The sequence below is a fragment of the Armigeres subalbatus genome, chromosome 2 (assembly GCF_024139115.2).
Source record: "Armigeres subalbatus isolate Guangzhou_Male chromosome 2, GZ_Asu_2, whole genome shotgun sequence".
Classification (NCBI taxonomy): Eukaryota; Metazoa; Arthropoda; class Insecta; order Diptera; family Culicidae; genus Armigeres; species Armigeres subalbatus.
In genome coordinates, this window is record NC_085140.1 from 18,303,749 (window position 1) to 18,324,717 (window position 20,969).

At 42.0% G+C, this 20,969-nt stretch overlaps 1 protein-coding gene across 2 annotated transcripts in view; it reads left to right on the forward strand.

Annotated features, from left to right (window-relative positions):
- Positions 1–668: 668 nt before the first annotated feature.
- Positions 669–20,969, forward strand: part of LOC134214087 (PDZ domain-containing protein GIPC3-like) — an 88,684-nt gene continuing 68,383 nt past the window's right edge. The window contains exons 1-2 of one of the 2 annotated variants that reach the window (XM_062693525.1): positions 669–1,286; positions 2,082–2,429. In XM_062693525.1, coding sequence (XP_062549509.1) covers positions 2,109–2,429 — 321 coding nt within the window. In that variant the 5' untranslated portion in view covers positions 669–1,286; positions 2,082–2,108. Of the gene's footprint in view, positions 1,287–1,596; positions 2,430–20,969 lie in introns of both variants that reach the window. The other variant, XM_062693524.1, reaches the window with a different exon arrangement.

A 20,969-nucleotide genomic window follows, 5' to 3' on the forward strand; every position in this document is an offset into this window, starting at 1 on the left:
ATAACTGAATCTATCTCCCTAAAGTGCAATTTAGACCTCTTGTATGTGCTTTTCTTGCTACATTTTACAATACACGAAATAGGCACCATCATCGCTAGGTGGATTATTCTGTTTTTTTTTTTATAAAAACTTCCAATAGCGTGTGCACAGTCAATTTTTTAATCAAATCAGCTCAAAATTTGAAAGGCCGCCAAAAATGACAAAGGTAGTTAGATATTGGGAAGCGAAAAAGTCAATATTTTAATCACTCAGCATATTTTAATTTACTTATAGCTTTTCAGATTTGTGTACATTCGCTACATGGTTTATTGTTCGAGGTTTTGATGAACTTGCACGTGCAACGATCGACGCTGAACGATAAACTCAATCGAGGGTCCCAACTGGCATACCTTAGTCAGCCAGTTTGTTTGCCCTCTCCCAGCCATGCATATCTGATTCAACTGGAAACAGACAGTGCAATGCAACGGAGAACCATGGAGTCGGTTTTTGTTATTTCTCTCCAGTCAATCAAATTTATGCTCCTACAAAGCAAAGCTAGTCACCTCAGGCTCAGGCCTGTGTGCTGTGTCAGTCAGTCGCGAACCGCGTAGAAAGTGAGAACAACGACGCATGGGTGGAAAGCACCTACGGTAACTGAACAATACCTCGGCCAATGGGTGGTGAACCTGCTGGGAAAGAGCAAATAAGAGTAAACGAAAAGAAGAATAAAAGAGAAAAAACAATCGCGTGAGACCTCTGAGAGCGACAAAACGTTGCGTTGATTTTCCAGCTTTTCGTTGCCCGAAAACATAACGGTCCCAAGCGCCAAGCAGCTTACAAGTGGCTTTCCGAACCACATCAGAGGCACATTCAAGTTGACGCGTTGTTTTCTCCGGGAAACTTTCTCACTCGTTTCGCTACTTTGTGCGCCGCGCTTGAGGGGCACTCTGCCTGGCGCTCGTCGTCATTCGCGTCGTAGTCGTGGCCTGGCCGGGGGGATAGAGCTCTCGAGAGATCGCTCTCGTCGTGGTGCGTTCTCATTTCCGATCGCGAAGTGCGCTTTTTGTATTACTATTTTCTTGGAGTTCAAGTCCAAGATCTTATGTGCGCGGGGCAAATCGGTGGTTCAACAGCCAGCCAGTGACCAACTTGTGCTTGTGCTGTGTTCAGTCGGTGCGGAATTCGTTGAACTCTTTCTCGGTCCTCTCGCGAGCTTCACCGTGTTTCGAGCAACCCAGGAGGAACAGGGCCTGAGTGGGGCGGCCAATATCGCGCACTGTGTTCCCGTTGTTCGGGGAATTGAAATTGTAATTGATTTTATCTCCCTCGGAATATCTGCTGATGTTTTGTGTATTGGAAATCAGTTTATTTGTTTGATTGGTTTAGGTGCTCTAGTTATTGAGTAATGACCTAAATGTTAGTGCTGAAGTTTGATTCAACTTTCTTTTCTGTTTGTATCAATATCTAAGAGTGCTGTGACTTAGGTGATGGGAATTACAATGCACAAATAGATGTTTGTATAGGAAATGTCGTGTTTCTTTTAAGGAAAATTCTAGTTTTTGATGTTTCATTTCCTTATTGTTCATCGTTTATCTTTTATCTCTTATCAAATTCAAGTGTATATAGAATTGTAGTGACACTATTCGATGCAACATTTCCTAGGAGTTGATGGTGTGTTTATACAAGGTTCTGTTATCAGTCTCGTGTGTCGAGTGTTGGTGAAAGATAAAAATACAACTTCGCTATTATCAGGCCAAATAGACGGCCCTTGGTTTGCGAAGTAGAGTGTGCTTGACCAAGAAAACGATGAGTTGTTCGGTATCTGTCTCGGGCTAATGAAATTTCACGGATCAACTGCGAGTGCATTAATTTTTACCGTTCTCTTCAAATTGTGGAGAAAACACGTCAAAGGAAGAAGCCCGTACCAAACCGAACCAAACATAGAATTTCAATCTGTAGTGTGTGATTCAGTGTGAGTGGGGTGCACATAGAAAATAGACCAACCAGACCCGATCCCATCGGAGTATACACCGCACTTTAATTAGATTCCTCTTTCTTGGAATCGTCGATCCTGATTTCTTCGGTTTTGATTGTCTGAACAGGCGCGTGTGCGACGCATCCAAACCCAAATGCCTTTGTTCAACAAAAAGAGTGCAAAAATCTCTAACCCATCCCCTCCCATGACGAAAGATCCTCACCAGCATCATTTGTACGAGAACAACAACAGCTACAGCGGCAACGGCAAGAATCTGGCAGGCAGCACGACGATGCCTACGGCGCCGCACATCGATGACCTGAACGGCAGCCACGAGAGCAACGTGACCAAGCCGCAGCTCGTGTTCAACTGCCAGCTGGCCCACGGCAGTCCAACGGGGTTCATCACCGGGTTTGCCAGCGTCAAGGAGCTGTACCAGAAGATCGCCGAATGCTACGATTTTGCGATGGATGAGGTAAGTGGACAATTATGGCTATCCGTGTACCTATTGCTGATGTGATATATGTACGTGTGTTGGGTTTTCTCCCGTGTTTTTGCGCTTCCCTTTTATCTTATCGCGATTAATATGGGTTTGCTTACAGTCACAGTTACGATGAATGGTTGTTGAAGATGATCACTTGTGCGGTTCGAATTTTTCCTGATACTATGCGTTTTTATCGTTGTAAATGTATTTTTCATTCAGCTAAGATTAATGCGATTATAGTTTTGAGTTGATTGACATTATTAAGGGTAAATTATATTGTCTTGCGATCCGTGGTAATTATCTCCCTTTTTCTTTCATCAACTCTGCAAACACAATGATCATGCACTTTATTTATATTCAACATTTATGAGACTTCTGAATTGGACTAGAATTCTGAATTATTGATTTTATGTACTGCTGGTAATATGATGCTATATCAGTAGGTAGAAAGTTTGTTTTTCTGATAAAATTTAACTGAGGAATTCTTTTAATGAACAAAGTTAGTTGATATATTTTGTAGTACCTATTTAATATTCCATCAACTTATTCGTGATCTTTGTTCAACCTACCCCTCCATTATATCTACCTCATGACATTTATGTAGTTGGCATAAAATGGATTATCATTATCTCCTCTCTATAATCGGCTTTGGATTGAGATGCGTTTTGATAACGCTGTTGAATGCCAAATAAAAATTAAATTGATTTAAACAATTTGAGGTGTCGATAATATATGATAGATTGCAAGGAATATTTATTGATCTAGATTATGGAGAGCCAAAATAATCATATTTTTGCTTATTTTTAATTATAGCTGCGAATAAGTTTAATTATTTAACGTATACGTCATGCCCTGAGATAAGGCTAATAGCCTATTTAGATTACGCCATTTATGTAAATAAATATCATCATAAAGAGTAACTTGATGCCATTGAATATTCTTTTCAATATTTGACACGATAATTATAATAAATGGCGTAATCTGAACAGGCTATGTAGGTTCTTCACACGTGTAACCTAAGGTCAATCGACAAATTTCAAATATTGATGTGCTTCTTGTGGTACTTAGAATAGAACGTGTTCATATCATATTCTCAAGAATGTCCCATCTTTCTGTTCTAGAGTAAGTCCTGTCATTCAAGAAATTCCTGAAGTTAATCCAGAAAGCATACATTTGTTGTCATAAATCCACTTAGTATCCCTTCATCATTTCATTTATTTAGTTAACATCTAAACAGATAACACTGAATCAACAATTTGACGCCACAATGCACGGTTCGAGGCCGCATCTCTCCATCCTCGGATACGCCCCACGCTCGCCAAGTCGTTCTGCACCTGGTCTGCCCATCTCGCTCGCTGCGCTCCACGCCGTCTCGTACCTGCCTGATCGGAAGCGAACACCATCTTTGCAGGGTTGCTGTCCAGCATTCTTGCAACATGTCCTGCCCATCGTACCCTTCCGGCTTTAGCTACCTTCTGGATACTGGGTTCGCCGTAGAGTTGGGCGAGCTCATGGTTCATTCTTCGCCGCCACTCACCGTCTTCTTGCACACCGCCAAAGATGGTCCTAAGCACCCGTCTCTCGAATACTCCGAGTGCTTGCAAGTCCTCCTCGAGGATTGTCCATGTTTCATGTCCGTAGAGGACTACCGGTCTTATTAACGTCTTGTGCATGACACATTTGGTGCGGTGGCGAATCTTTTTCGACCGCAGTTTCTTCTGGAGCCCGTAGTAGGCCCGACTTCCACAGATGATGCGCCTTCGTATTTCACGACTAACGTTGTTGTCAGCCGTTAGCAAGGATCCGAGGTAGACGAATTCCTCGACCACCTCGAAGGTATCCCCGTCTATCGTAACACTGCTTCTCAGGCGGGCCCTGTCGCGCTCGGTTCCACCCACAAGCATGTACTTTGTCTTTGACGCATTCACCACCAGTCCAACTTTTGTTGCTTCACGTTTCAGGCGGGTGTACAGTTCTGCCACCTTTGCAAATGTAGTATCCCTTAGTAACTGTTAAGTTTTATAATGGTTTATTAATTGAAGTCTTGTAGCATGAGCATGACCATGATAGAACGCCCGCGGTTGCTACTCCGTTATTGCCAGGCCAGCTGTAATTACACAGAGAACCAACAGATGACGTTGGGGACTAACATCATCCTCAATGTGTAAAAACTGGTGACCCAATATACAGCAATACCAGCGCCGGCCGTGTCCAAATGCAGGTCAATTAAGGAATGGGTAGGAAAGTGTTGACGTGGTATTCGCTTTGATGGAAGCCGACGAGTCAGCTGTACTTCCACGAGAAATCACTGGGATGTTGGAAAATATGGGGTAGGGCATGTAGCGGGGTTCGTCTTGGTAAACGGTATGCTGTGTACAACGTGTAGTTTGGAATCGCGCACTAATTAGTTCAATTACTGACCGCACTAAGTAGAACAAAAATTCCGTGTTCTCGAGACCGTTCTGTTAAAAAAAAAACACGCCCGATCGCGCACTTAATTATTCGAATGCGATAAGTTGCACAAAGCAGAACAAAAATCTGTGGCCTCGAGACTGTTCTACTTTTTAAGTGAACACTATTTTAAAAACTCTTTTACCTTCATGGTATCGCGACAAAGAAAAACTAATACAATGCAGGCCCGGTGGCTTCTGCATACTGAGGATCGCGCTTCTACGACCGAACCGACGCACACTCAAGAACTGTATCAACTTTCATTTATTACCTGGATTGTCCCGCAATTAAGAGAAAATCTCGCACAATGTAAGCTTGGTAACTTTTGCATACCGAGAAACGCGTAACTTGAACCGAACCGACGCGCACTTTAACACGATCTTTCAAGCACTATTCCAATTATAACCAGGATTTAGGGTTGGAAATGGTAGACATTGGCTTATGTCATTCGTTCCGCAATGCAGTCAAAGGAATAGAATTCATATACAAAATATTGTGTGTAATGAATCTACATGTACATAATGAATACAATTAATAAAATGAAAATAGTTGGTTTTATCAGTTTCACATGAAGAAAATTATATATGAAGAAGGTAGAATGTAATTCATGCTACAGATCCTAGAACATCATAGCACCGACGCACCGACGTGTCACTAACGCTCTGAGACTGTCCACTACTTTTTAACGGTCATTCGCTTTTTCGGGCGATCACTCCTGTCAAATTATCCAAGATCCAACTCCATTGCAATGTTAATACACGTAGGTTGGCGGTTGAGCTACGAGAACTTTGCGAGCCATTATGAAGGTGGCGATAGTGTTCGATGATTTTTCATCATGGTTCCGTGGGCAGCAAATTTGAATTATTTTCTATGTGTCCCCGTCGGTTCGTCGGTGATCATAGTTCACACTTGTTTCTGTATAGTTCACCTTTATTTGAACCCTTAAAAACGCAAGGCGATTTGTTTTAGAAATCGTCGGAAATATTTTAACCGTAAATAACCATTAAATTCATTCACAATAAACGTATTTTCAGTTTGTTGTTCTAAGACAACATTGCACATTTACTTTACTTATGGATCCTGTACACCTCCGGTGGTGCAAAGGGCCGACTTGAAAGATCTCCATCCTGAGCGATGCCCGGCTATCGCTTTAACCTGTTGCCAGGTTAGATTTCGGTCGACTTCTTTTATTTCTTTATTGAGGCTTCGCCGCCATGAGCCTCTGGGTCTGCCTCTGCTGCGATGTCCCGCTGGGTTCCAATCTAATGCTTGTTTACAGATTTCGTTTCCGCCCCTACGTAGAGTGTGGCCGACCCAGCCCACTTTCTGTTGTTATCGGCCTCTGGTGACAACGACGATGGAGCTCGTTGTTTGAGATCCAGTTGTGAGGCCACCAGGCCCGAATTATATACCGCAGGCATCTGTTAATGAACACCTGCAGCCGTTGAGTGTTCTCCACTGATACACACCATGTTTCGCTAGCGTATAACAGCACAGATTTCACGTTAGAGTTGAAAATTCGTATTTTGGTGCGTTCACTTATCTGCCTGTTTTTCCAGATATTTCTTAAACTCGCAAAGGCAGCCCTTGCTTTCTTGATCCGTGCGCCTATGTCGATCTTGGTACCGCCGTCTGACGCCATTTGGCTACCAAGATATTGGAAGCTTTCAACATTCTCCACTGGTTGCCCGGCTACTGTGAAACTGGAAGGAGTCACCGTGTTTACATCCAACGATTTGGTTTTGTTGACGTTGATGACTAAACCTGCCGAAAAGGAGCGCTCGGCAAGGTCGTTGAGCTTACTCTGCATATCAGAGCGCCGTTGCGCGAGGAGTGCAACGTCATCCGCCAATTCGAAGTCGTTTAGGTGCTCCATGGTTATAGGCTGCCATAACAGCCCGCGGTTTGGTTCACGGTCAATCGCATCTACCAGAATCTCATCGATTACGATGAGGAACAGTAACGGTGATAGAATACATCCTTGCCTCACACCAGCTACGACCCGGATAGGGTCGGACAGGACCCCATTGTGCAGCACTCTACACGAAAAGGCCTCGTACTGTGCTTCGATGAGGCCGATGATTTTCTCAGGAACCCCTTGCGTCTCAGGGCGCCCCACATATTCTCGTGATTGAGACGGTCGAAAGCTTTTTCGTAGTCAATGAATACCAAGTAAAGGGACTCTTGGAATTCGTTAACCTGCTCCAAAATGATGCGGAGCGTGACAATATGGTCCACACAGGATCTTCCGGCACGGAATCCGGCTTGCTGCCGCCGGAGAGTCGCATCGATCTTCTCCTGAATCCGGGCTAGGATAATTTTGCACAGAACTTTGAGAACGGTACACAGCAAGATAATGCCTCGCCAGTTATCGCATACAGTCAGGTCACCCTTTTGGGCACCTTCACTAAGATACCTTGCATCCAGTCGACCGGGAAAGTTGCGGTGTCCCAGATATTACGAAATAAACGATGCAGTAGTTGAGCGGATGTCATGGGGTCAGCTTTGAGCATCTCGGCTGATATGCGGTCGACCCCTGGGGCTTTATTCGATTTCATGCTTTGGATGGCTGTTTGAATCTCTAGCAGTGATGGAGCTTCGGTATTGACACGTGTTATACGTCGGATCCTAGGCAGATCATGCCGAGGTGGTGATGGCCTGGTTGGCACTTGAAAAGTTGTTCGAAGTGCTCGAACCAGCGTTTCAGCTGGTCAGTTGGGTCGGTCAATAACTGATCATTCGCGTCTTTCACAGGCATCGTTGCATTCATCTTCGCCCCGCTTAAGCGTCGTGAGATATCATAGAGGAGGCGAATGTCCCCGGTTGCGGCGGCTCTCTCTCCTTCGTCGGCCAGAGAGTCTGCCCACGCTCGCTTGTCCCGTCGACATGAGCGTTTTACTTCCTTCTCAAGAGCCGTGTATCGTTGACGGGCTAAGACTTTGGCTCCTCTGGTTTTCGATCGCTCTATCGCGGCTTTGGCTTCTCTTCGCTCCTCTATCTTCCTCCAGGTCTCATCGGTGATCCATTGTTTTCTCTGGGTGCGTAGTTCGCCCAGATTGTTCTCGCTGGTGGCGATGAAGGCATTCTTGATGGCGGTCCATTGGTCTTCCACGCTGCCACCTTCCGGAATATCTGCAGCACGCGTCTCCAGTTCTTCAACGAAGGACCGTTTCACCGTGGCATCTTCCAGTCGGCGTGTGTTGAATCGTCGTCCAACTCTTTCCTCCTGCCGACGAATCCGCGCAATGCGCAGGCACATTTAAGGGTTAACAAATTCACTGAAGGCAATATGCTTGTAAATATTTTCTGTAGCTTCATACACCATGTAGTATATGGTGGTTCCATCAGGCACCGTATTATCGCCTTTTGCATATTAGGGATGCTTAAAATTTGATCTGACCTTGATTTTGGGAACGACGATTGTGCTATTTATTCAAATTATGTTGGTCAACTTATGTACCCAATAGAAAAAAATAGGTTCCGATCAATCTAATAGCAGTAACGTCAGTTGAATGAAATATGTTGAAATGAGAGAATTACCTATTCCAATTTCAAGACCAAATACAACTTGTTCTATAGAAACGTAAATTTATCCAATTCCTTAATACATAACTTCCTTCCTACGTGAAGTAAGATATAACAATATGTAATTTGTTACGTACGGAATTTTGATGTTACTAAGTATATTATAAGCATTACAAATGCTTGGAAATGTTTCCAGATTGTACCCGATCATACATACCATACCAATATTTCAAATTCAAATGGTTATATAGTCAAAAATAATAAGCCAACAAAAAGACAAATTGGAATAAGCTCACCAAATTTCCTTGCCGTTTGAGGTCTGTCCTGCGCTAGGGTGAACAACGGGAAAGCAGGACAATTCGAACTTCATCCAAAGAGTGCATGGTCTGCTCATTGATCATAGCTTCTTGAAACGGCGAACAATATTTTAAGCGGCAATTTCGGCATCACGTACACTTTTTATAAACTGGACAATGAGCTCAGAATTTTTAAGCAGATCTTTGGTTGAGCGTGTAAGGCTTTATTCCAGAATTTCTTGGATAACACAGGACATATGATGCGAACACGGTCTATTTTAAGTGTTGCAAAGGTAGTATACTATATTTGAAACAACTCGATAGACTTTTGGTTATGCGTTTAGATCTTAAGACCTTTCTCCAGAAATGTCGTGGATAACTGAACCCTTACCCTACGCATGGATAACTTAGAATAGAAAGTATTCACAAAATACATACTGTGAATACTTTTTATTCTAAGGTTCTTAATATAATGTAAAGATTGGACGTGTTTTTTGAGAAATCATTTGCGGTTTTTGGGAGCCTAAACCGGACCGGGAATCGAACCCAGCCACCTTCAGCATGACTAATGAAGGCCCCAATTTACGATGCAGCCAGTTGAAATTGAAATCAAAGATGTAACTATGAGGTTTAGAGGTTGTGCCGGAGCACAATGCCTGGGAATGGGGTAGAAGACCCAATAGTGGAGGAACTAAGCTCATTCAGCCACTATTTAGTTGCTTGTACCACGTCTATATTTCATTCGGCTTACTTTAAAAACGTATTCCAAAGGTCATCAATTATAGTTTGAACGAAGAGTGCTCCATTCGCTGCAGAAACCATCATTGTTACCTAAATTGATACCTCCAACTATTGGTCCAGTGTTCCAATAGTTCCAATTTTTTAATTCTTTTTCCTATATGTAGTTGCGAAACCCATTGTTATCATATGGGACTCGCACCTATAGGAACACTACCGCAACTATTGGTGCAAAGCAGAGAAAAAGATAAGGTATTTTACGGTTTTTGATGCAATTTTCAACTTGTTTTCCTCTATTTCTATCAACAAATTGATAGACTATATATGGGTTGCTGCGTTTTAAATATGTACACACGCAAAATGTTAAACTTTTACCGAGATTCGCACAGCCATGGCCCAGGAAACATGTTTTCTTGGCGAGATTTCTGTCAAGATTTCTGATAATCAGCAAATAATTTGCCGAAAATCAGCTAACAAACGCCATTTTTGCCGGAATATCAGTTATTTATTTTGCCGGTACACAGCTGTGTGGATTTTTGCCGAGCTGCAGAAATAAAAAGTAAGTAACACTACCCCAACTATAGGAACACCCATGACTATCGGAACTATTACCCTACCTGTCGATACCACCTCCTGATTTTTCTTCGATTTTATGTGGATACATTAAGTAGACAATGTTTTAATAAATCCAAAGGCCAAAATTATCAAAACCAAAACCACGTAACAAGTGACCCCAGTTTAAGCATCAATGATTCAGCGTGTGAAAAAAATTTGCGGTGAGATTTTTAACTACTCTTATTGCGTTGCTAACATTTTAAAAACTATGTATTAAAAATCTAATCAATATTAAATTGTTTGAAGGAAACAAACATTTTGTTACATACGGACCATATTAGCAGAAGTGAAAATATTACTTAGTTTATGACTTTTGAAATTTCGGAGCAGTATTTTTTTGACGTTAACCTTTCCCCATTGAAAAAAATAAATAAATTCAAAGTCTCCCGTTGTATGCCGTCCGGCTCCCTCAGATCACTTTCAACAATGCAGATAATTTTGAAGCTCTCAACTCGGTCGACACAAGAGTTTTGCCAAAAACTATTTATCTGTATCGAAGAAATCGAAATTTTCGTTGTCAATTTTTGTTTCCTATTGAAAATTGGCTAGATCTGACTATGGGCTCCAAAATTATGGCCAAAATACTATTTTTTATTCGCACGAGAAAGGCACCACCACTGCTAGGTGGATTAATCAGGGCTTTTTTTCTGAATAAATTAAAACGAGATCGTTTGAACTTGGTTCAAATTGAAAATGCTTCAAACGTCATTTAGCACGTGGAATCGGTAAAAGAAAGATAGAACATCGTGAAACGGAATCAAAACAAACCAGCAAAGAGAGTACCTTTGAACAGGGGTTTTAGATGCTGATAGAGTAATCAGATGCAGACATACCAGACATACAGACAACTGGGGCAGCAGGGACTTTGTCCAAGGGCTTGACGACCCCTAACCATGGCCACTGCGAGTTAAACCGGGACCATCGTCCCTAACCCCTAATCCCAAGGCGTCAAGCGACCCGTGCCGAGGGGATGCATGGCCAGGGGGTGAAATAATAAGCTAGGCCTTTAACGGAGCCTGTGGGGTACCTGGGCACCCTCCACAGTAACTGTCCCTTACCGCGTCATGCTGAACTCTGGCGTGGTGGACCTCTTTTCCCGAGCAACTCGTGGGACCAAAATGGAAAACCAAGTCAATTCTTCAATAAGTGGTAGTAGTGTAGGCGACAACCCCTTCGCAAGAGGTAGGTTGTTCAGGTCTCCGCCTAGGAGGCCAGAGGCAATAGTCGGCAACTCAGTGCGCAGCGCCAGCGTGGGTTACTCAACCTTCCTCTCGGCTAAAAAAACGCCGGCCGGTGACGGCCCATGGCTTGTGGAGGCGATGAACCGCAAACGCGATGGGCTTTCGGCCTTCGAGGTGGCGACGGAACAGATGGACGCCATCATCGACTTTGCGTCATCGAAGCATAATATCAGCAAGGAACTCAAAAGGAGCTTGCAGAAACTTCGAAAGTCGATGCTGGACGCCAAGCTGGAGAGAGCGGTCGGGCGGGACGGCCAAGTGTAAACCCGTGAAATCGGTGGAGTCGAGGTCTACCCAGACTGAGGCCCAAGGATTCGCGGACTCGGCCAAGGTCGAATCGACCGAAGGCGTGCCAGCGAAAACGGTGGTACCAAAGTCTACCCAGACTGAGGCTCAAGTATTTGCGGGTACGTCGGGGGTGACTGCTCCAGCGGAGCAGACACAAAAACGCGGGAGACAGTCTCCAGGGGATGAGCTCCCTGGGGGCCGCTCCAAAACGCGGAGGGTTACTACCGTGGGGCTGGGAAGCTGAACCCCGACCAGGTACCTCCAAAACCGGGGGAGGAAGGACCTGGAAAGGTCCGTCCACTCAGGAAAGACGGTGGTAAGGGGTTACGGCAGGCTGAAAGTTCTCAGCCGCACCAGACCAGGGAAATAGAGGGGGATGACGCCTCCTGGATCCTGGTCAAGAACAAGAGGAAACCGAAGACGTCAAGGACCGAAAAGAAAGCCCAGGCGAATGAGGGTAGCAAGAAGTCTAGGGTAGGCGCCAATCGCTTCAGGGGCGATGTCCTAGTCAGGCTAAGTACTCGGACGTTTTGAAGGCGATGAGGAGTGACGTCAAGCTCGGTGAACTCGGCGCCGACGTACGTCGAATATGACGTACCCGGATGGGCGAGATGATCCTCGAGCTGAAGCGGGGCGTCTCGCAAAAGGGCGCCGCCTACAAGAAGTTGGCGGAGGAAGTTCTAGGCGAGACGGTCAAGGTGACGGCACTCACGACGGAGGTGAATCTAAGGGTTAAAGACCTGGACGAGATCACCGAAGTCGGAGAGCTCGTCACGGCACTGCGGCGACAGTGTGAAGTGGAGACGCCCATCGCAGCCGTTCGGCTACGGAAAGGTCTGGCAGGGACGCAGGTAGCATTGGTTCGGCTATCTGCAGCGGACGCCTCCAAGGTAGTCAAGTTAGGGATCGTCAAGGTGGGATGGTCGGTATGCCCTGTGAGCATATGCGAGCAACCCGAAGTTTGCTTCAAGTGCCTGGAACCGGGGCACAAACAATGGGACTGCAAAGGCCCTGACAGAAGCAATCTCTGCCGACGCTGCGGATTGGAGGGACATAAAGCACAATGCTGCACGAACCCTCCCAATTGTTTGACTTGTTCCAGCAAAGCTGTGAACAGCAAGCACCCCATGGGGGGTTCGATGTGCCCGGCGTTTAAGGTGCTGCAGAATCATAGTGCAGGTAACGCAGCTGGCTTCCCAGTCAACATTTTGGTACCTATAACTCTTGATATAGCCCAGGTAACCAATAAGCATTAAAGTAAGCACTATAGTAGCATTATACTGGCATTGCATATGCTCCTTGCTGTAAATAAGCATTTCGAAAACCTGTCTGTTCTAAATAAGCTTTCTCAAAGCAATCATGTGAGGCATAGCCTTATAATAGCATTTTGAATGCACAATGTTGTTTTTCGTTAAGTGCAATGGAACAGCTACATTAGTGCCACTTTAAGGCCTGTAGTGTTCATACGTCAAACGTTTTCCAATATGGAATCATAAAGCGGGGGCTATTTGTCCAATGAACTTACATTTGAGAAAAGAAATCGGTACGTGCAGAATGTTTTTTCCATTCCGATCATTGACAGGAGTACTTGTCGTTAACCTAACCCTATCACTAATTACATAGTTTGGCTACATTTTATTATTCCTCTGCACTATTTTCGATGGATGCATTAAAGCAGCACTACTGTAGCTGTTCCATTGCAACTGGGTATGAGAGGCGTAATGTTTATGTTGGGCAAAATTATTCCCACTACCATCTCTCTCTTATGGCCCAGCTGGTAAGGGCGATGACAACTACAGCGTCGGGTGGCAAGAGCGTGAGTTCGAATCCCGCTCGAAGAAAGTAAAAAAAATGTTCCATTTCAATTATGAAAATATAACAATAACGATATAAAATGAAAAAAAAAACTATGTAAGACAATTAGAAAACAAAAAAATGCCAATAAAAAAATCTTTTTCTTGTTTTTAAAATTAAGCATTTATTCAGCATTTCGGATGCTGAATAAATGCTACTCAGCGAAATTTCTACTTTATCGATAAAGTAGGATTGAGCATTTAAGCAGCCATATATTGGGCCAAAACCTGCATTAAAATAGCATTAAAGGCGACTACAGGGCTTATTGGCATTTAATGTATTGCAGTAAAGGCGCATATAATGCCACTTAAATGCTTTATATAATGCTTACTGGTTACCTGGGAGGTTATTATATAAGAACCAACTCAATCGTATAAAATGCACAGATTGGCTATATACGCACCAAAGTGGAGGCGACATACGAGTTTTATTTCACGATTTTTCCCGACATCATACGAACAGTATTACGATTAAACATTAAAATATGAAAAATAAAAAAAATCTTACCAGCACCAAGTCTCGAACATGCGATCTTTGGATCTACAGGCGGATACTGTACCACGGCACCATAGTGCACATCTTGAAGTGAGTCGGATTTTTGTCCAACATAAACTACACAATTTATATCTTTACAACTGCTTGAAACTTCTGCAAGCCACTTGGACTGAGGTGGTTTCAATTGTATTACGATTCACGTAGACATTCATTCGCACTGATATAGGATATTACAAGGAATATAAGTCATTATGAGTTTTTATTTACACAATTACGATTGATTTTCACTATGGTAAAAATTATCGTATATGATACATTCAATACAACATTTGTCGACAATAAACTGATAAAGTTTGATATGCAGTGCGATTTAGATTTTTAATGGACGCAAATGCGACTTTATTTGCTGTTTGTTATACGATATGTGGTTTACTGGGTTGCTCGGCCTCGCCCGAGTGTTTGGTGTGCGCAGGTTCGGAGGATGTGTAAAGATGAAGTTGGCTGGAACGCCGTTTTATCGGCTATCGCTTAAATCGTCTCGGAGCTACACAGAAGGTGGCGCGTGGACTTAAGGATGGCTAGTTCAGGCGCAAATAAGAGGTGGTTCAAGGGATCGGAGTTGGCTTCATGGGTCATACCGGTGGACATGCTCTGTGGTCGAACTCAATCCTTTTATCGAACAAGTGGCCGCGCGAAAAACAACATGGTATCGTCGCTTTCGCGACGTTGGTCAACCGGGCGGGTTCCGAGCCCGAGGACGGAAAGGGGTCCTCGTCAAGGCTGGGGCTTCTGAACGGGGTTCTTTTCGGGTTCCAAACAGAATCGTTTTATTCCAAACGGAAAGATTCTTTGGGAAACCTAAAAAGATTCCAATCAAAAGTCCAACATTATTCCATTCTAAAGCTCAAAATGATCCCATTCAAAAGCCGAAAAGAATTCCATTAGGGTGCCCAAACGATATCCGTTCGTACGGATTTCCGTACAGAATTATGTGAATCTCCGAACGTAATCATACTGGGTTTACTAACTGAATCCCTTTGAGTTTCTGAACGATATTCTTCTAGGCTATGGAAAAGAATCCTTTTTGTCTTTCGATTGGAGCGTTCTGGGCTTCTGAACGGATTTTATTTTCTGCTTCTGGACAATTGATTCCGATTAGAATACATTAGAATACATAAGAGATTTTCTACCGAAGCCTTGAAAAGATATTGATCGGAACTGCAAAAAGTATCAATTCAGAAGAGTTCCTTCCGAAAGCCAAAAAAAGCTCTTTTCAGAAAACCAAAAAAATCTCGGTTCGTAAACCCAAAACAAGTCCTTTCTCTGGGTTTCCGAAAAAAAATTATTTGGGATTCTGGAAGGAAATCTTTCATATTTCTGAACGAAATTCTTTTGGGCTTCCGAACGGAACCTTGTTGAGCTGCTGAACGAAATTATCTTGGACTTTACTTTCAAACGAATTCCTTTTAGACTTGTGAATACTTTTGGAATTCCGAGTGGAGTGGAGATTTTTTTTCTCTTTCTGTACAAGGGATATCCTTTTCGGATTCCGATGCCTAAAAATATTCCGTTCGGAAGCCAAAAGTATTTTGTTTGAAAGCACAAAAAAAAGTTCCGCTCGGAAGCCCAAAAAAGTTTAAAAGAACAAAGGTTCTTCGTTTGTAAACCTAAAAGATGTTCATTCCGTTCTATGGGTTTCCAAACGGATTTATTCTTCTGTGCCTCTCCTCCGAACCAAACACTTTTGAACATCCCAACAAATTATCAGTTAGAAAATTGCGTAAATATTATCAATTTATGTTTATGTAACAACATATACATATTGATGAGAACATTATTCAAAGCTTTTAAGTGGAATATCTTCACTTGTCATAAGACGAGATAGTATTATCCCATTTAATTCCACCACTTGATTGTAACTTTACAGTAACTTCAAGAATACGTATTTCGACCTCAACAGCAACCTTACTTGTCTTCAGTATCTCGTACTTGACTCGACTAAGTTTACACCGCCTTTTGATTATGGAAACCTCGATATTCTACGTTGTCAAAAGTTCATGGTTTTCTAATACTTTTTCGCACTGACCCAGGGCTGATTGTTTTGCAGTTTTTAAGCCGTTATATGCCACAGTTAAAAATTCTGAAAATTATACGCTATGGAAATATTTTTAAACCCGTTCAATTTGCTGTTCAAAAGTCACTAAATTTGTATCTAACTTTTACTTGTGTGCTATATTGAACGCTAGTTCCACAGTAAAGAAAACATGGTCGCGAAGCCGACGATTCGCGTCCGTGCGACGTTATATCAAAACCAACAATACTCTTTCGCCTCTCCAGCATATGCATTGGACAATGCAAGTATGATGCACTTTCTTACTTTCATAGTTAATACTAGTTGGTTGGTCTTGATGTCTAATGTCTTTGAACCGGGAACTATAAACTGATTCAGACGACTCGAGACCGGCACAACGTGTCGCAATTTATCATAGTCCCCTGTGGTAAATCTTGCCTAATCACAGCGGCAGATAACTCCTGCCAAAATCGATCTCCTGTGTTCTTGAGCCTTTCTGCTCCCATGGGCGCGGTTTACTTAGATAACCCCCGCAGCAGATCGATCCTCACGTACAGGGGATCACGATGTCTCAATGGGGAAATATTATTTTTCAAATATCAGTACCTCTGAAACACCCACCACACGAAAGTATATCATCTCCTCTTTCAAATCGTGGGTAAACTCAAATGTTCTATCGGTGAATCTAGAACAATTTTTATTTTTTTTTTCACTATTTTTGGTGCAAACTCCATAGAAGTCTCAAATGATAACCGACTTAGCCCCCCCCCCCCAAAACGTATGGAAAATGACCCACGATGGAACATTTTAAAAATGCGCCTATGTGAAAGAGGAAAACCTATCCTTTCGTGTAGTGCAGGGCTGCCCAACGTACGGCCCGCGGGCCGGATGCGGCCCTCGGCTCCATTTTTTGTGGCCCGCGGCGCGTAAGAAAAATAAACTCATATTCGGCCCGCAAGTTTTTCTAGCTGGCTCGGGAAGCTCTTTTTTATTATTATTTTTATTATTCATTATTTAATACGTGAGTTTTAAATCAAATCTTGAAACGTTTCCTATGAAGATTGGCACGAGTAGTTTACGTTCACGTTGAAAAAAGGAAGACCGGTTTGCTCAATTTGTTCAGAAAGTTTTGCTATATTGAAAGAATAAAATCTGAATCCAAGCATTCTATGAAATATGATATTTGAGAAGGCTCAGGTACGAAACAAAAGATGGTAGAACTTCAAAGGTAGGGCACTCAATCAATTTTAATTTACATTCATTGATTTTAATTATTGGTACAATGGATTATAGAAACAAAAACTCTCTTCACTCAAAAAATACTGAAATGCAGTACGGGCCAGTTTTGCTGTTAGTAGGAATTTGGCAAAACGGATGAAATTTTTGATGAAGAGCTTGTTAAGGAAAGCATTTCGGTTGTTGTTTACAACATCGTAAGTCTCAAGGAAATAGCCTCCTTCAGAAGCATTAGTTTGCGCGGAACACGGTGAAGAGTAAAAGTTCTCGCAGAAGATTTGAAAGCTACGTTACGTGACATTTTCTCGCTAACGATGAAAATACTGACGTGAAAAACGTGGCATAGAGGTGAGCCAGCCCAGGGCTGCAAGACAGAGAAATTGGCAGCTTTGAACCCTATGCAGGGAACAACTAACGGGAAACCCTGAGGGCTGATAAGACCTGTGCGAAGGAACTATTTTTCTCCTTGGAAAACTTAAGTGACCTTACGATTGATGCAGCACCAGCAATCAATGACAGGAAATAACAATGGCGTTGTGACAATTCTAAGCATGGAAAAGCAATCACAAAGATATGGCGATATTCCCTGCCATACTGCATATTCACCAATAGAATCGATATGCGAAAACGATCAATATTCCTCAAGTATTGACGTTTGTTATTAAGACAATCAACGTTATCAACGTTAGGGATCTCAACCACCACCAATTATAAATGATGTTGACGGAAATGACGAATACGAAGACTTCCTGTATTATTGCGAAGTTCATTAACTACGTCTTGGTACCATGATTGAGAGATTATTTTTCTCGAAAGGAAAATAGAACTATTTTTTCAAGATAAAGGAAACCACTACTCGAGCTGAATGATCCTGAATAGATGAGTGATTTGGATTTCCTAGCAGATATCGCCAAACATCCCAATGACTTGATGCATTTTGGCACAGTGGGTTGCTGAAATCTGGTACATTTCTATCATCCCGTTGGAAACAGTTCATGCAAATATGCTGGTAAAGTAACGAAATTCCCATTTTATCAACACCGCCCAACAAACATTCACTAATTTACAATGTTATGGAAACTCATATGTGAATATGTACGTTATGTGGAAGATATTGATTTGAAAAATGTATTGGAGGTAACCACTTTCCCTTCGATGGGACTCGAACCCATGACCCTACAGTACGCTAGACTGGTGCTTTAACCAACTAAGCTACGAAGGACCTCCGTCGGACTTCGCAACCTAGAGGCTACTGAACGAGCTCGAGATTCCCAAATTGGACGCATAGTCAAATCACTCGCAATCCATTTCTCAAGCCAATACTTCCACATGTGTATTGTACACGTCCACATTAGAGGAGCGTGAGTATTTAGAATGTCTGGCGGCTTTCAAAACATTCACTAGTTGAACTAACATCAGTGTGATGATTTAATTCAGCGCTGTGTTGAATTATGTCTGTACTATTTCTTATCACAACTTCTGTTCAAGCTTTGTTCACACAATTTTGGCGAAGTTATACAACTACAATATCTCATTTTGAAAAACAACTTTATTAACTGATTCGTTAAACCTTTAATAAGCATTTTACTAAGCCTCAATTCAACTACATGTGAATTCTTCGAAAATAATAACACATAGAAGGTAACATCATTAAGTTCTCCAATGAATGTATTTTAAAGCAATTGCTGTTTTCATATGATCATTTTAAAACTTTCCTAAATCGGGCCTCGAACTGCTGTCATTTGATTATCTACCGGTAACGTTGTCATCCACGCCATCCTTGATTTGTTAGATATGGCTCACTCAATGCATAACATAAATAAACTTATTGCTGAATATGAATCATAGTTGGACTCTTATTCAATAAGTCGATCTGTCAAACTACAGTTTGTTAATAACTGTACAAGATTTTTATTTCGACCATTGTTCAGCCAGTCATAACCATCGCACACTAGGAAAAATACGTAAAAATAATGTCGATAATCGATAAAATAAAATCCGTCCCCAATGCTATTTATGAATTTATGAAAATAAAATCAATGTATATTCGGCCTTCCCCAGAATCTCTTGAAAACGGTTGCGATATGATTGTCAAATGCTAAGATTATTCCAATTTCATCAACATCCATGCGATAAAATTGGGATTCCACACATCAAAGATTCAATAATTTTCCGACGTTATTCAACGGCGTTATGTCCGGCTTTTAGTAAATTTAGTTGCGCATGAATGCATGATTTTTTCATTGCTCCAGCAGTTTTTTTTGTTCCGACAGCTTAATAAATCACGAATATAAAAAGCATGCCTTGAAAATATTTTTTTTTATTTTCCTATAAATCAAATTTTCCAAATCTAGAATCCAGATTTTCTTTCAAACTAAAAAGCATAATGTTTTTTTTTCACTGTGCGATAGATCAGATAAATGTGAAATCCAATGGTTAAGAAGGACAACGGTTAAGAAGGATGTCTAATGCTTGCTTATTAACTTACTATTCAAACTCAATTCGACCACCCTTTCAGAGCATCACATCATAGTCGAACAGAGAACTTTGAAAATCATTAGTTCAGCATATTGTTAAACTTCCCCAATATGCTGAAATGTGATAAAACGAAAACGTTAGTTCGACTTCAAATAAAGGTAGTAAACAAATAAATAGGCCATGTCGAATATTAGTTAGATTAGATGCTGAAATGAAATCTGTCTAGTGAATTATTCAGCATTCATTTTATTCAGCTACGAAGATCACAAATAAACAATAATTCAACCTAGATGCTTATTAGTAGCACAGAGAAACAGACGTCTCACTTAGAACAAAATGCAATCAAAATCATCGTCACGAAAACATTACCGCTCAATGCTAAAAGCACTCTAGGTGGACAAGCGGCAACCAGGTGGCGGTAGTGAGCAAACGTCAAACACAAGCAAAACCGATTGAAGCGCCATCGGTGGCCGATCGACCACCTACAAAAAATTGAATCCACCGTTAAAAAGATGAACGATGATACATGTGTAGAGTGAGACGTCTGTTTCTCTGTGTTAGTAGCTTGTCGTTGTTTGTTGGGCGTTTACCGATTTGAATAATTTACCTGAAATGTTTCAAATGGATTCCTCATGCAACGATCGAGTTTAGTTTTTTTGATAATGAAAAAAAAACTGATAATTTTGAAAATTCAAAAAAAGTTATGTACGAATATTTTCTGGCCCGCCAGCAAATGTGAATTCATAAAATTAGCCCATGGCGTGAAAAGGTTGGGCAGGCCTGGTAGTGGGTGTTTTAGAGATACTGTTTTTTTGAAAATAAGCCTCTTCGGACAAGGACATCGTGGGGAGTTTCCTTGTAACCGGCCGTGCCCCAATACTCTGTGTTCTTCAGCCTTTCAGCTCCCTACTGATTGGGGTTGGTCAGATAGTCTCTGGCGCAGCAGCAGGTTTTGTAACCGATTTCATTGTTCGACATGCGTTTATTAGAGCCATCAAATAGCTTATCTTATCCCAGATAGAGAGCAACGTGTAGTTATAGAATAGAAAAGCAGAATAGAGAATATTTGTTTGTTTGTACTACTTATGCTATTACGGCCTATGTTGCGATAAAGAAATAACGTATAACAAGTACCCTTCTGAGCTTTTCAAAGATATGTTTTTGTAACATGTGAGTGAGTCAGTCAAAGAGTCAAATTGAACTATTGCTAATGACAATAACACTATCCTCTTTTGTGAATGAC